General features: G+C 42.5%; 1 protein-coding gene across 2 annotated transcripts in view; it reads left to right on the top strand.

The window, feature by feature from the left end:
* The window catches only part of EDN3 (endothelin 3), a 33,550-nt gene extending 27,797 nt beyond the window's left edge, over window positions 1–5,753 (top strand). The window contains exons 3-5 of one of the 2 annotated variants that reach the window (XM_032782625.2): window positions 1,513–1,689; window positions 2,136–2,241; window positions 3,097–5,753. In XM_032782625.2, the coding sequence (XP_032638516.1) occupies window positions 1,513–1,689; window positions 2,136–2,208 (250 nt within the window). In that variant the 3' untranslated portion in view covers window positions 2,209–2,241; window positions 3,097–5,753. Of the gene's footprint in view, window positions 1–1,512; window positions 1,690–2,135; window positions 2,247–3,096 lie in introns of both variants that reach the window. The other variant, XM_075072244.1, reaches the window with a different exon arrangement.
* Window positions 5,754–16,576: the final 10,823 nt, after the last annotated feature.

The following is a 16,576-nucleotide window of genomic DNA, read 5'->3' as shown; positions in this document are numbered from 1 at the left end:
CACTAGGCACATTAATTCGGTGGTGTGCATCCATGGTCCGAGGCTAGCATCGATTTCTGGAGCAGTGCACTGTGGGTAGCTACTGTAAAATAATGAGGCCAATAATGTCGATTTCCATCCACACTAACACTATTCCGATATAGTAATATCGATTTTAGCGTTACTCCTCTCGTTTTGTAGGAGTACGGAAATCGATTTAAAGAGCCCTTTAAATCGATATAAAGAGCAGTGTAGTGTGGACGGGTGCAGCGTTAAATCGATTTAACGCTGTTAAAATCGGTTTAACAGCGTAGTGTAGACCAGGCCTTATTGCCAGCCTAATGGTATTTAAGGAGGACAAATTAAACTGAGCAGTCCAACCATGCAATATTTGTCTGTCTTACATAGTTATTTACTTGCAGGCAGCCAGGCTTTGTTCTGCATTCCTCTATTAAAATGATTTTGTTCTGTCATCCTGTTTCCTTTAGAAATAAGGACAGTTTTTTCTCCCCTAATTTCAAGTTTGTGGGTTGGCTGGACTGGCCTGACCCTTGCATAAATCAGAGCTGCCTCATGTGCTTTTAAAAGTCCCATGTTTGGTAGGCTCATGGTGGTAATTCTCACAATAATTTGATTTATCACACCAGCTGCCAGTAGGCACATGCATTTGGATATTAACAGAATGAACACCCACACAGAAAAACAATGCAAAAAGCAATTGGCAACGCTAGTGCACATCCGTCATTAATAATGAAGTAGGCAGATTGCCAGGGATTAAGGAGGACTTCTTCCTGATGTGATGCAGTGAATACAGTCTCTAGTAGATGAGCAGTAGTGGAGCCATTTCACAGTCACTGTGCTACAGCAGCTGGGCCATGGTTGCCTCCACAATTGTTGACCTCCACACCAGGGGGATTGTCCAGTTGATTCCCATATTTAGGGGTTCCGGGCTATGTCCTGAAGCCTGACACAGTGAACTGAACATACTAGTAACACACCATGAAAATCATGTAGTAAGTGGCAGTTGTGTCTGGGGGCCAGCTCCTCAGATGGTGCAAATCATCAAGAGTTGGCTCTGAATGTGTAATTTCACTAGGAACATTCTACATAGTGGATTGAGACTGGCCCATACATAAGAATAAGGACTAGTGAGAATTAAAATGAGCAACAACCTGGGATTGTATTTCTATTCAGATTTCAGGTACTTGGTATATTGTGATTAACAAATAAGGCTGCAAAAACCAGATTTGTTGTCTTCCATGCTGATATTTGCTGCTGTCTATTAGGAGTGCATTTTCTCATATGACATTTTATCTGCCCTTCTCTGAATGTGGAGTTTCAACCTGGAGGAGTTGCAATCTGGTTAGGGAAGGACTTTCTGGGTGAATGTTGTGGCATGACTGAATTGTTCAGGAGCCCAGAGCAGTAGACCATTTTATTACATGGAAACAAATAAATGAACAGAAACAGATACTGAACTGTATCCAAAGTAGCTCCTAAAACTGTATAGTGTCTCTGTGTTTCTCATTACAGGAGGACTGTACCATATGGGCTGTCTAACTACCGAGGCAGTTTCAGAGGCAAAAGGTCTACAGGACAGCTTTGCAAGAGCACAGAGCCTTTAGATTGGTCTTTATCACGGTGTTCTTGTTTGGACATACGTGACAAACAGTGCATGTTGTTTTGCACAAGAACCCAGGACAGCAGATGGTGAGAGTCTTTGATTTCCTCTTTTAAAAACAGTAAGGTAAATTTTGAACATCTCTCAACATATATACAATCAGCTATTTCATTAAAATGAATTAATCAAGTTGCACAGAACAAATGAAATTGATCAACAAATTTGTTGATTCTAAATGAAATTCTCACAGATAGTAGTTTAATACTGCTTTCTGGATTTTTGTTTTAAATGACGTGGCATCCATGAAGTAGCAGAGCTCCTGTCTAGTTGGGAGAATACATAGGATAATTCAGAGCATATTTAATCCTACATTCTTTTCAGACAAAAGGAAAAAAATCCAGGGCATATGCCTGTTTTCTTCTTTCCCAAGAAAAATACATCATTTGATATCTTTAAAAAATAGCTCTCTATTGGTGACTGACAAAACGGAAGTGGTGACACTAAAATAATCCCAAACTCGTTATCTTTTCTACAGTAATCAGGGGTCACTGAAAAAGACAGTAGAAAAAAAGCAACGCAGAGAAAATGAACATGCCCTCATTCATTAGCACAGAGGGTCCAGGCAGTTTCTGAACTGAGAGGTACAGTATATATGTGCAAGTTCTACTTTATGCTAGATAGAAACATAATTTGGGTTCCTGTGCATACAAAGATCTAAATCTTGCTCTTAGTTCAAATCAATGAAGTATCATGAGCCTAAATGAGAGCAGAATTTGGCCAAGAGGTTTGTTTTGTAACAATTACACTGCAGAAATATTTAAGGCACTCAAGAATGGCCTCAATTAATGCTGAATCAGCCAGAACTTCTAAGGGTTTAATCTTTCAGGCTTTAAGACAGATTTATTGGCATTGGTCATATGTTTGGTGTTTTTAGTGGTTGTTTACTTATGTTTGATTTTGTTCAATTTGCCTTGGAGCAACTTTGGACACATCTGTTCACGTATTATTTCAGTAAAACTTTAGCTGCCAAGACACAGAAAGTGGAACAAGTTGGGTGGAGAAAATATTTAGAAGCAACAGTAAATCTGGCTTATTCCTGGTTGTGGAGAGGTAAATTTGACCTAGATCCTGATTTCTGTTAACCGTCTCCATCTCCACTCCCCAGTCCACTCTGAATACTAACCTCACTTGACATCAGAATAAGGCAGAAAGCTTTCAGTTCTGAGGTGGAACGCAGCAGCCAGTGGAACTAGACATGCCAGATCTGGAACTTCATACCTGCAGTTTTCAAGGAAGGTGTTTGGATAGAAACTCCTGATCTGAATTCATCCTTATGATTTTGTTTGAGAATCAGATATAATTAGATTTTCAAGTGATTCACTGCTCCCACAAATAATCATGGATCCAATTTTGCATGGCAAGGCTGGTCTCAAAATCAGGTCCATATACTGCAATATAATCCAGCAATTTTCATTCAAATTTATTTTTTTTAAAAGGTTTAGTGTTTGTTTGCCGAAGCTCAGAAGCAAGAATCTAAGCTACAAATCTCCCATGAGATGGACATATTGGAATGCTTCAGGCTGGCTGCCAATAGATAATTGAGCAGTATGCAATGCCTTTATTGCATTGATGTCAGTTTGAAGGCACATGAACCTGTGTGAAGAACTTTGCATCCTTTTATACTTCTCCGACAAGAGTGTCATAAACCATGCAGTACAGGATGAGTATTTGCATGTACCCTGGAGATGCGGGGGAGGGAAAAAGGAGTATTCAAACTTAAGCAACACAAACAGATTCAAGAATGACTTTTTACCTGGTTTTAAAAATAATACAGTAGAAACATACTGTTCCACTTAGTGCTTGCTGCCTGCGTGAAGTAACCAGTTCCAGCTGTATGCAGGCAATTATGATTGGAGAATCTGGTAAATTAGAGAATTGTCTGTATAAGAATTTGCATTATGGATAAACAGAAACAAAATACGTCTCTTGCTAATAGATGCAAGCCTATTAGCCAATCATCATATTGTAACGTTGTTGGCAGATATTTAAATGTCAGTATCTATGCAGAATAAATATGAATGGTTAATATTTATAGCATTATAAAATATAGCAAGTTAGCAATATACAGTAAGTATTCAATAGGTTACTTAATTAAGGCACAAATTATTTCTGTGCTGGAAGCTTCAATCCAGAAACACATCTACAATGAATATCTAGGGATATACACTGTAGTTGATGAATGGAATTCCAATTATCCATCAACAAGAATCTGCTGAGGATGAAACTAAGACTGACAGATACAAAAGCATTATCTAAACTTTATACATTCAAAATAATTTACATCTCTCTCTCCTAATCCCATATGTGCTGTGCCATACATACCCAGTGCATACATTCCTATTTGCTGATGTTTTTAACCCTTGATTCAAACCACTTTACTGAGCAGTTGAAGGATTGGGGAAATGTCAAGAAAATGGGAACAAGGACAATGTTGGTCCGTGGAAATTTATCATCAAAAGTGATTTCCTCAGCAACTATGGACTTGACTGTTTTTTGGGGGGAAACAAAAGAACAAGCAAGAGGATGAATAACGCTTCCAAATGTTGCTCTTCGATAGGATTTAAAATGTAACAGAGGAATTTCCTAACTTGTGGCATTACTGATTCCTTTGTTAGACCTTCATACAAATCTTCCTAGGTGAAACTATGAGCAAATGACATTTATATTTTATCAGAAGATAGTTGCAGACCAAAACAAAAACTAAATTGAATATAACTGAACTTTGAGTTCACAATACAAATGGATATATAGGTTAAACGGTGGCAATAGACATTGAAACAAGAAAGGGTAAGGTCTCTGCCAAAAAATTATATATATATTATATATATGGATATATTTCATAAATAAATTATTAGAGTTATAAAGTGAATATATCTTTCAAGTATCACTGTTTTTTACTTGCTGGCATGATTTTGTATGTTTATAGAAAAGTAGATTATTTATTGTTAAAACACTTCACCTATGGCTTTTTGGTGTGGCTTTTTTAAAATAATGTAACAAAGGGAATGTGTGTGCGCATGCATATGTATATATATTTTAAATAACCAACCTTTTGTTATGAAGGCAATAATGTTCATGTATAACCATTTTTTGGAATACATATGCACAATTAGGAATATGAGAATTTCCCATCTTCAAAGGAGAGTGGTAGTTCTCCTAATAAGCTGCGAAATAAGTAAAATCAAAATCACAATAAAAAGAGCTCTTTGATATAACCATGAATTAAAAAGATATAATTTAATCTTCTGTCTCTTCCTTGGCTGAATGGATATCTTGGTATAACCTATATCTGGTCTCACTGGAGTTGTTGGACAAATGCAGAAGCACTCAATCCAGGCTAGTTATGAACTCTGTACTCTTGCCTCAGCCGGAAGATCCACAGACTTCAGGATCAGGCAATAAAGAGACTCAAGGTCGCTAGCACCCTACTGACTCAATGCTGCCTCCACTGGTACTGTTAGCAGGCTCTCTCTGGTACAAGTGGTCAATATATTTTGGATTCCTACTATTTTCTCCTAGGTGGGAGCTGGTGCAATTTAAATTTTGTATCCCTACATGGAGTCTCACCCCTAAGTCCTGCTTGTCTTCTCTACAGTGTTTTTTTCCAAAGATGGAGTACCAAATTCACTGAGGTTCTATGCCATCTTGTAATGATGTAAACTTACACTTGCCTGTCCAAGTTTTGGCACTGCACTGGATTTGACCCTGGAGTGTTGGAGGGACTGCTGTGCTTTGGCATGAGGAAGAGAATTACTGGATTTTACATCTGAATGCTCCCTTAAAATAGTTTGCTTTTGGGGTGCCCCACAGCAGAGGATATCATTCTATCAATGTAATGTTGTAATTCATGTGAAAATTAGTTCATCATCAGGGCCTCAAAGTGAAGAAAACAAACATAGTAAGTGAAAGTTATACCAAGCCCAGGAGAGGCAAAAAGCAGAGTCGTCTATGGACCTCTTCTGCTGAATCTTAGCTAATGCAGCCCATGCCCAAACACTAGGCTCATGCAGGCCCTGGAATTATCTGAGCTGGAACTAGAGTTATTCTACTTGAGAAAAGATTAATGGGCTTGACATTCAGTAAATAATAACCTCATGCATTTATAGCAAGTTTCACCCTGAAAGATCCTAAGGCAGTTTCAAAACTGAAAGATCCTAAGGCAGTTTCAAAACTGCTTGGCAGCTCTACCTGTTCTAGATGGGAGCTGCTGGATGGGGAGTCCTTTTGAAGTTGTGCTTACTTCATCTGGGAGCTGAGTTCTTTTGAAAATCTGGCCTTGAGGAAATGACATGTCAGCTTTTCCACGATATGCAATTTTCATTTCACATGTGTCACTATGTAAGCTAAACTAAGCCTCATAAAATCTGATGGCTAAGGGCATAAAATGATCATTTTGCAGAATTCAGCATCACCTCCCTTACTAAATGCTTTTTGTAACACATTGAAATTTATCAGATACATGGTTCATGGATGTGATAAAATCTTATTGAATTATTGTGTGTATGGACAGACAGACAATTACTTTTCTGTTGGCTAAAATTATGACGAGCTGAAGTGCTCTGCATTTGCTTTAGAACAATGTGCTGAGCTGGAACTTTGATTTCCTGAAACTATTTATTAAATGCAGAAGAATTGACTTAATCTTCTCCCCAATGATATAATACACCCACTTAACTGACATGACTGACAGTAAACAAACTGAGTGAAGTGTTTTCCAAAGATGCTAAACAAAGGCATATTTCTTGTTATGTCTGGCTGTGTTAATTAAGGACCAGACCCCAGACTTCTTATGCAGGCAAAAGACCCACCAAATTCAAGATGCATGGCAAGACTTCAGTGGGATTTCCATCTTCCTGTAGCATATACACTTTTCCCTAGGAGGATTCTGCTGTATTTGAAAAAGCTGCTTTAAACAATGCAGCTGAAGAAAATGCTGTTAATAAAGAACAATGGCCACTTTAACACACTGCCACATCCCTAAACATTCCAGAGTCTTAGAAATGAATTAGCATCTCAGCACAGTTCATTTCTCTCATTGGAGAGGAACACTGGAGGTAGCTCTGCACCAGGGGTCGGCAACCTTTCAGAAGTGGTGTGCTGAGTATTCATTTATTCACTCTAATTTAAGGGTTTGCATGCCGGTAATACATTTTAACGTTTTTAGAAGGTCTATAAGTCTATAAACTATTGTTTGTTTTTAAAAAAGTTGTACGTTTTTAAAAATGTTTAAGAAGCTTCATTTACAATTAAATTAAAATGCAGATCTTATCAGTTTAGTGCGGTGATTCTTAACCTGGGGTGCACGCACCCCCTGGGGCAGGGCTGGTGCAAGGATATTTTGCACCCTAGGCAAAACTTCTACCTTGCGCCCCCCCCCCCCCCCGCCCCGCACATCGGTTCATTAAGGGGCAAATCCCAACGAGCCTTTATAGACTCCAGGGGCTGCTCCCCAGACCAGGTTCCCCCCTCCCTGCCCCCTGAACTCCCCTGCAGGGTGCACAGCCCCCCCGCAATGACCCCTTTCCAGCCCACCCCTGTGGCCCCTGCCCCGAATCCACTCACTAGCTTTGCCGGGCTTGGGCCACTTGAGCAGCTCAGCAGGGAGGAACCACCTTCTGGAGGCACCAGAGAGCCAGAGCGTCCAGCTTGCGGCAGCAGCGAGCCCCAGCCATGGAGGAGCTGGTGTGGTGCAGGGGGGCAGCAGCCCTGCAAAGGTGGCGGTGCCGCTAGCAGGGGCGGTGGCGCCCCCCTGCCCCTCAGCCGGCAGTGGGCTGAGTGGGGCTGGCGGCCTGGACCCCAGCTGGCAGGCACATGCCAGGCAAAAATCGGCTTACATGCCACCTTTGGCACATGTGCCATAGGTTGCCAACCCCTTGTCTACACAGTGAACGGCAAGTGAGTGACAGAGCCCAGGTCAACAGACTTGGGATTCTGCTACAGTGCTAAAAATAATTGGGTGGATATTATGGCTCAGGCTGGAGCTCAGGCGCTGAAACTAGGGGGTGAGAATGGGGGCTTCCGAGCCCAAGCTGCAACGTCTCCCCAGCTGTTTTTAGTGCCATAGCCTGATCCCACCAGCCCATGTCTGTTGCCTTGGGCTTGGAGACTTGCACTGCTTGCAGTGTAAATATACCCCTGGTCTCACATACAAGGATGTAGTTTCAGGACTCCCCTCAGCCATAATTATAGATGGGCACAGTGGTCCCAGTTCTGGGACATGTTCTAGTAACCAGACCTAGATTGATTACCAGCCTGCCACCCCAGGTTGTGGATTCCCTTGACAAAAAGAGATTTCCATGCTGGGAAAGCCCTGTGCTGCCCTTGGTGTATGAGCACAGCAGGGAGGAGTTGTGGGCAGGAGCAGATGTTCCGTGAGCCGGTATGGCTGCAGTGGGCTGCTAGATGGCACTACAGCAAATAGTTGGAGGCAGCAGAAGGCAGACTTATGCCAGGGTCCATGCAAGCCCCCCAGACCAATCCAGAATTTAGTTGCCCAGAGGTGGCATAAAGCACAACTTAACTCAGAACCGGGGCCTGTAAAAGGTGATATCTCTCTAGCACCTCCTGGGGAGGGAGGGCGCTGCTCCTGTCTCAGAGTCCTGGTCTGAGGGTGATTGTGCCCGGAGACGCCTCTTTAACCTTTTCCTCTGGGCACAATCACCCTCAGACCAGCTCGTCAAGGCTGGGCAGGTCGTGAAAAGGAGACTCCTTGCTCAGGGCAGGGTGACGTTCTGAAGAGCAGGACTCCCAACTCAGAGCTCCGCAGCCCCTGGAAGGGCCACTTGTACAAAAGCTTCTACTATTCATAACAGATCAACATTTTTTGTAAGTGATATCTGTTTGCTGCTGAAAATTATTTTTAATATAGCACTGTAAAAATGGACATAAAATATACATACTGGGCCAGATTCTGAGCTCAGTACACTAATATAAATTTAGAATGACTAAGATCAGAGTTTGGTCCCTGAGCTTTTCATTGAGAAGAAAAGTCCAGATGAAGAAAACGCGGTGAGCTTTTCATTATAAAATATTTAGTGGTCTGGTCCTAGTCATTAGTGAACAAATTATTTACTCCTTTTTATATTATGATAATGCCAAGAGGCCTCATTTTTAGGCTCCTTTCATACATAATGAAAAGATGGTCCTTGTGCCAAAGAGCTCACAGTCTAGGTTGGGGTAGTCAATTATTTTTTTGTCAAGGTCCAAATTTTTTGGTCAGGGTATAGTCAAGGTCCAGACTCCAGAGAAACATTTTTCACACTGCAACAACAATAACGAAAAGTAAATAAAGATTTTGTGGTCTGTTCAAAAACATATGGTGGTCCGGATTTGGCCCGTGGTCCACCTATTGGCTACCCCGATCCAAGTATATGATGAGAGATAATTCATGGATACAGACACACAAGGGAGGACACCGTCAGGGTGACGTGACAATGAGTCTCATACAGGGGCGGCTCTAGACATTTCACCGTCCCAAGCACGGTTGCATGCCGTGGGGGGCGCTCTGCCGGTCGCCAGTCCCACGTTTCCGGTGGACATCCCGCATGCAACCAGCAGAGTGGGAGGTCCACCGGCAGGGCGCCCCCCGCGGCATGCTGCCCCAAGCACACACTTGGCGTGCTAGGGCCTGGAGCCACCCCTGGTCTCATAAGTAGCAGCGGTACCAACACAGCTATTGCTTAGCCACTCATCCCAAGACCACCGTACATCATGCAGGGGAAATGGCTAAGGACTAGAAAATATCAGGGTTGCTGCAGGTCAGGACTGATGAGGATTAACACAATTTACTTGGAGAAGCTTGCAGAACTTGTCCTGTGTAGCTCTGGCCAGTGCTATTCGTGCCTTACTTGCATGAGCCTTAAATCCTCCACTTTATAATAGAAGTAAACCTGATTCTATTACAACATTGTGCAATGATTCATTGCAGCAGGGTAAAAGGCTATCAATATTTAAGACTCCATATTTTCAAAAATGACCTTGATTTTTGGGGAGCCCAGCTTTTGACACCAAGGGCTCAGCGAGGGTGACCAAATGGCCTGATTTTATAGGGACAGTCCCGATATTTGAGGCTTTTTCTTATATAGAAGCCTGTTACCCCTCACTGCTGTCCCAATTTTTCGCACTTGCTGTCTGGTCATCCTATGCTCAGCACGCTGGAAAATTAGGTGTCACTTGGGACAATCTGGTCTTGGATGATATAAGGAGAAAAGAATGTTTCCAGATCTAAGCAAGATATATAGGTGATGAGAGTAAGACAATGAAAGCGTAACAGAAGGCTATCATGAGAAAAGGAACAGATTCCAGCCTGGGAACTTTAAACCTTTAAATCCATGGCTTGGAAGCCACTGGTATAGTAGTCAAGTAAAATTTTAAACAGATGAGATTGAAAACAATGTTTACTTTTGTGGCTATAATTTTCAGAAATTATACACTTCTAACCTACTGTGGAGGGGTTTACAGGACAGAGGAAGCTCACAGGATTAAGAGGCTAACAATTCATCAGGAAATTTAAACAAAGAATATTGAACCATTCTGTTTATAATACAATGGTATCTTGAACTTTATTTAAAAGCAATTTTTCCCCATAAAATATGATGATGGTAGTTTGTGTTTTTGTCTTTGTCTCTTGGCTTCCAAGCTTTTCTAAAAGGCTTTGGAACTCATCAAGACAGCAGTGCCTAAATGTACATTCTGAAGGCTGTCTTTGTAATTTGTAAAAAGAACGAGGAGTACTTGTGGCACCTTAGAGATTAACAAATTTATTTGAACATAAAACCCACTTCATTGGATGAATGCAGTGGAAAATACAGTAGGAAGATATATATATATACAGAGGACATGAAAAAATAGATGTTGCCATACTAACTATAATGAGAGTAATCAGTTAAGGTGGGCTATTATCAGCAGGAGAAATAAACTTTTGTAGTGATAATCAGGATGGCTCATTTCCAACAGTTGACAAGAAGGTTTGAAGAGGGTTTTAGCCCACAAAAGCTTATGCTCAAATAAATGTGTTAGTCTCTAAGGTGCCACAAGTACTCCTGTTCTTTTTGCTGATACAGACTAACACGGCTGCTACTTTGAAATTTGTAATTTGTGCTGACTTACTCATCCTGAAGGATAGTAGCTCTCATGGGAGGGAAATGGGGGCTAGCCTGGGCCAACAAGACCAATGTTCCATTCTCTGCTCTGCCACAGATTTCCTGTGTGACCTTATGCAAGTTACTTAGGGCTAGATTTTTAAACTGGTTAGGCTGGTAGGCATTTTTGAAATCCCATTATGCACTTCTCTGCATCTTTAGACTCCTAAATAGCTTTAATAATCTGCCTCAATTTTCCATTTGCATAACAGGGACAGTAACTTCCTTTACCTCACGGGGTGTTGTGAGAATAACTCCATTAAAAGTAGTAAGGAGCTCAGATACTATAGGAACAGTGGGCTTTTAAGTGGGTGGTTAGTTAGGCTTCAATATAGACTTGCCATATGCTACAATGTGATATTTAATAATGGACATAATGAGCCAGATACTCAGAATGAACTGGCAGAGCTCTGATGACTTCAGTGGAGTTATGCCACTTTACTAGAGCTGAGGATCTGGCCTAATAGCTTTCAGATGAGCAGAAGTCTTTGCAATTTGCCAATTATCTGGAGTTCTGTGTTCTACCACTCATTTCCCCTATTACTGTATGTACTAACCATGTGGAAACAGTCACTTTGGCACTTTAAAATGACAGCACATTAAATAATATTTTAATGCTGGACTATTTGGGGATCATACAGTTTTATCTGAATGGTAGAACCAGAGCATATAAAATGATGACTGCTGTGTTAGCAGACATCAAATTACCATTTACTAGCTAACCGTTTCTTTTAAAGCTGTGCTTTGAGAATCAGATCCAACTTCTGTTCAAGTCAATGAGAGCTGGACGAGGCTTAAAGCAGGAGGAATTACATCCTAATTACTTAGAAGTCTGACTTCTATTGTGTTCAACAACATTACTCACATTAAGCAATAATATATGGATTTTTTTCAGTAGAATTTGTTTTGATTTTGTTAGCTCGTATTAGATTTGCAAACAGCAATACTGGAAGATTTGATTTAACTTTTTCCCCCACAAACAATTGGCTAAACAATGTTAAAATGTCAGTTGTTTCTCAAAGAATAAAAACAAAATAAGACAGCACATGAGAGAGAAATAATGCATACAAGAAAGGATGAAAGGAAAGAAACTGTTTAAGATGAAACCAGCATTTTAAAATTAAACTCTTAGCTCCATATGCAAAATAGAGCAAAATGCTGCAGCTACAAAATGGTGTGTATCTGTTTCTTAAAAAACAGATATCTTTAGAGTGATGTTTTTCTGGACAATATACATTGTTGCAATATAGAGTTGGTAGGTTGGATGAAAGTCAACAGCCTGTCAGCCCTTTGCAGTATTGTAGACCAGTGGTTCTCAGCCAGGGGAACATGTACTCCTGGGGCTACGCAAACATCTTCTGGGGATACTTCAACTTATCTAGGTATTTGCTTAGTTTTATAACAGGCTACATAAAAAGCACCAGTGAAGTCAGTACAAACTAAAACTTCATACATACAATACTCATTTATGTTGCTCTATACACTATACACTGAAATGTAAGTACAATATTTATATTCCAGTTGATTTATTTTATAATAATATGGTAAAAATGAGACAGTCTGCAATTTTTCGGTAATAGCATGCTGTGAAACTTTTGTATTTATGTCTGATTTTATAAGAAAGTAGTTTTCAGTGAGTGAAATCTGTGGGTATGCAAGACAAATCAGACTCCTGAAAGGGATACAGTAGTGTGCAAAGATTGAGAACCACCACTGTAGACAAAGTAAACTGGGTCTGGCCTAGCATTATAGCAAACCACAGGAAAACGGGAATATAACATGGAAAGTGGTTATACTATGGTAGGCTGGGGTCTTCTATGTACCTGGGGGGTGCAGGGGGAAGGAAGGGGGTCTGGGCACATATCAGCAGATTAACAAAGGGATTTAGGTGCCTAAGCTGCAGATGGATGCCTAGATGGATTTTCAGAAGCACCTAAGTGAGTAAGGCACTGAACTCCCCTTGAAATTAATAGGAGTTTGGCATCTAACCCAATTTAGGTACTTTTGAAAATCCCACTAGGTGTCTAGCTAGATCTTTAAGTTCATAAATATCTTTGAAAATCTGGCCCACAATTCCCATTCAGTGGGAGTTAGGGCCCACATAAGCCAAATGCACCCCTGTAGTTGCACATAAACCCTCAAAATAAGGCTTACTTGCCACTTGGGAAAAGTTCAGAGTTCAGGGCTTATAGCTTCTCTAAGTTGCAGGCAGTAAAAGCAGACATGATCACCAACACTTGATCAGGAGTGCTAATGACATCCCACCCAGTAGATGGCAGTATTTGGGGAAGAGAGACAAACCATATTATTATATAAGCAATCACAAATAAAAGCAGAGGGACTATGCATAAATGGTTATGCCTAGTGTCCTTAGAGGGCTTTAAAGTCAACTTCCATGTGATGTCATGTTCACACGAGCTTACATAAGTTAGAGGCAATCATTGCCTTATCATTTGCAAGAGCTCCAGAGTTCTTGCTTCTGAAGTACCTATCTGTGAGAAAGAGAACACCAATGAATGCTAGTAGGAGTCAGACCAGAAGTTGCTACTGAACTGGGACTTCTCATGATGTCGTTCCTAGTTACTTGACATACTTGCTCCAATTAGAGTGACCACCAATCCTTAATTGGGCGGGAGAGTCCTGAAATGTAGATTTCAGGTCCCAGTCCCAGACTGAATGACTCTGGGACAACATTTGTCCTGGATTCCCCTTGACACAATTCATATTTACCGCTTAGCAATGGTCAAACCATAGCAACTACAGTGCAATGCAAAGCCTCGCTATTACTGCATCATTCACAGTGCTTACACAGCCACAGAATGATTGACACATGGTGTAGCCAATCTAAGATATAACTTATCGTCCCACTATCATGTGACTTGTTACACTTCTCATGTGTTCCCAAATGGCTAAAACTAAGAACAAATCAAACTGGCAGCCTACAAAAGCGAACAGGCAGCCAAAGAGGCAGCCCACCAAAGAAAGCAACAAGAAGGAGACGTAGCCTACAAAAGAGAACAAGCAGCCAAAGATGCAGCCCACCAACGAGAGAGGGAGAAACACCACCAAGAAATGGAAAAACAACAAAAAGAACTGGAAAAACAACAAAAACAAAGTGAAGAAAGGGAAAAAGAGAGAAAGCATGAACTGGAGGTAGCGTAGGCTAGGCAAAATGCTCCAGCCAATCCTAACAACCCTTCGCCAATAATTCTTCCACAGCACAAGAAATTTCCCACCTATAAGGCAGGTGATGACACTGAGGCCTTCTTAGAAAATTTTGAAAGGGCCTGCCTTGGGTACAGCATCCCTGAAGACCAGTACATGGTAGAGCTGAGGTCACAGCTCAGTGGGCAAGTATCATGGTGAGTATCCTTTAGGTTTTCTTAGCAAGGCTAACGAGTGTCAGAGGGGCTTTGTAGGTTGCTTAAAAGTCCGAATGTTAGTTCTGGAGAAGGCGTAAACCCTCCCATTGCTGCTTCACCAACTGTAATGCCCCTTAACCTCGTGGCATACACAAGTTCAAGGTGAAAACCCTAAACTGGGATGTGGTACAAGCCCTGTAAGCACAAGAGCAACTGCTGGCAACACTAGGTCCCAATTATTGAGTGTTCGTTGATGAATTTACGAATATGGCCCCAAATTTCCCTTAATCCGGCCATTGTTTGATGGTGTGTACGGGTGGCACCAAGTGATTCACCCCATGAGTTTCCCGAGGTCTTTCATGGCTGCCTGCAGAAATTAGATCCTGAATCTGTAAGGATATCGAGGGCCAACCTACCCTGGTAAAAATGTCTGTTAGGGCCTGGCACACCGCTTTAGCTCCTGGTGTTGCCTAGAGCTACGCTTCCGGCCATTGGGTAGCAAGTCCACGGAAAGTCAGTACGTACTGTTCCCTCTGGGCGTCTTTTCTTGAAAGGACCCAGAATATCCACAGCTACTCGCTGAAATGGGACCTCAATTACGGAGTGGCTGGAGAGGGGCCTTGACCAAATCTTGAGGCTTTCCCACTCTTTGCACACTCACAAGACCAGACATACTTGGCAAAACTCCTGCCCATCCCCTCCCAGTGGAAGGACTTCCCCAACCGTCTTTGGTTCTGTTCACCAGCATGGCCACTGTATGATCATGGCTAAGCTTAAGAGCTTCCCCCGGTTACTTAGTTGAACCACACTGTTTTGTGGCTGCCATTCTCCTGGTGTCCACCAGAAAGAATTTCCTTGTATAAAAGTCCTTGGTCTATAACAAACCAGGATCGGTTAGAAGAGCTGAGAGCAGTGGGGTGCTCCGTGCCGCTGCCCAAGCTTTCTGAAGGCTGTTCGGCTTTCCTGCTCAGTCTGAACTGTTCCTTGAGGCTGGAGACACAGTTCTCCTCAGGACTGTGACTTGGGCTTGGTCCCTCTGAGCGATTGGTGATGGGGTTGTTCCGTTTGCTGGAACTGCTCTCCGCTGGTGCACCTGGTGGTATTTCAGGCACTGCTGAGCCTTTTGGTAGGGTTGTTTGTTGCTTCTTGCCGTTCAGGCTCACTGGCACCCTCTTGGTTGAGGTTGAAGACGTGGTTGCGATTGCTGGTGCTGCGTGCTGTTTGCTGTTCCAGTTCCGGGTCGGGGACTGGAGGTGCTGGTGCTGTGCGGTGGCAGGATCCGGAGTCCACTACCTCTGTCGGGTCTCTGTAACACAGCATGGTTTCCTGCTGACGCCCTCAGACACAGGAATGGTGCTGAAGCATTCTGGCGTTGGCGCTCGCGTGTAACATTTCCCGGACTTCTCTTCGCGCCTCCGGCCTCATGGTTGGCCAAGTCTCCCCCATGCATGGGATGACGGCAATAATTGTCATGACTGCACAAAGCTGCCACATCTGACCAGCCTTTTGTTATGACAGGCAGTTCAGCTGTAGGCAAATCTTACCAGCTTTGACATGAAGGGGTTACTGGTCACTTGGCCTTTGGGTTGATGAGTTTCGGAGGTCACGAAGGATTGTGTAGGATAGCTGACACTTGTGCTCCGTGCCTCTCCACGCGGTAACCTTCTTTCTGCCCACGTTCTCAATTTTCCCTTTGCTCAAGGGGATTGAGAGGTATCTGGGCCTGGGGATCTTTGGTGTATGGTGCGTATGAACTTGCTACTCGGTTGGGGTGTTCTCTGGCGTTGGCCTTTATTATGTCCCAGTTCATTACACTTAAAAGCATTTCCACTGACTGGGTCAGTGGGTCGAGGTGAGTATCTGGAGCTTTGGTGGTGTGGAAGAATACCCCAGGGCACACCGACAATAAACCTACAACCACAGGACCCAAGGAGATAGTCAGTGGCCTTTCCTTGGTGTGCCCGTCAGCGTTGTAGGTTATTGTCGTGTTGCCCCTGCGCGATTATTCATTTCCGCTTAGACGTAGGGGTTTCATGGCTTCTGCCACTTCCATCCAGTTTTGGCTCCAATTCCCCCGCCCTAACGTGTGGATTTTTGGGTTTTCCATCTTGTAATGTACCTGTTATGTCCTCCAGGAACACATTCCAGACTGCTCCATTTGTATTGAGGAGCCTTGCAGTTCGTCCAGAGATTTAACATTGGTTCCTGCATATTCCAGGCCTCATAATTCTGTCTCCAACTATAGGCGTGGTCTGGGAAATGACAATTTGGTTCCACTTTCTGGTTCTGAAACGCCGACGGGCATGATCACGGGTTATCCCCATTCAGGAATCTGGCCTTGGTTTGAAAACAGTTTATATCGTTCATTCTGTCCTTTGGCTTTCAGCCGCCACCTCTGACTAAGGCGTCCACTG

Source organism: Chelonoidis abingdonii, chromosome 14 (assembly GCF_003597395.2).
Source record: "Chelonoidis abingdonii isolate Lonesome George chromosome 14, CheloAbing_2.0, whole genome shotgun sequence".
Lineage (NCBI taxonomy): Eukaryota > Metazoa > Chordata > Testudines > Testudinidae > Chelonoidis > Chelonoidis abingdonii.
Note: the sequence above shows the minus strand (reverse complement) of the source record. Positions and strands in the feature narration are given on the sequence as shown.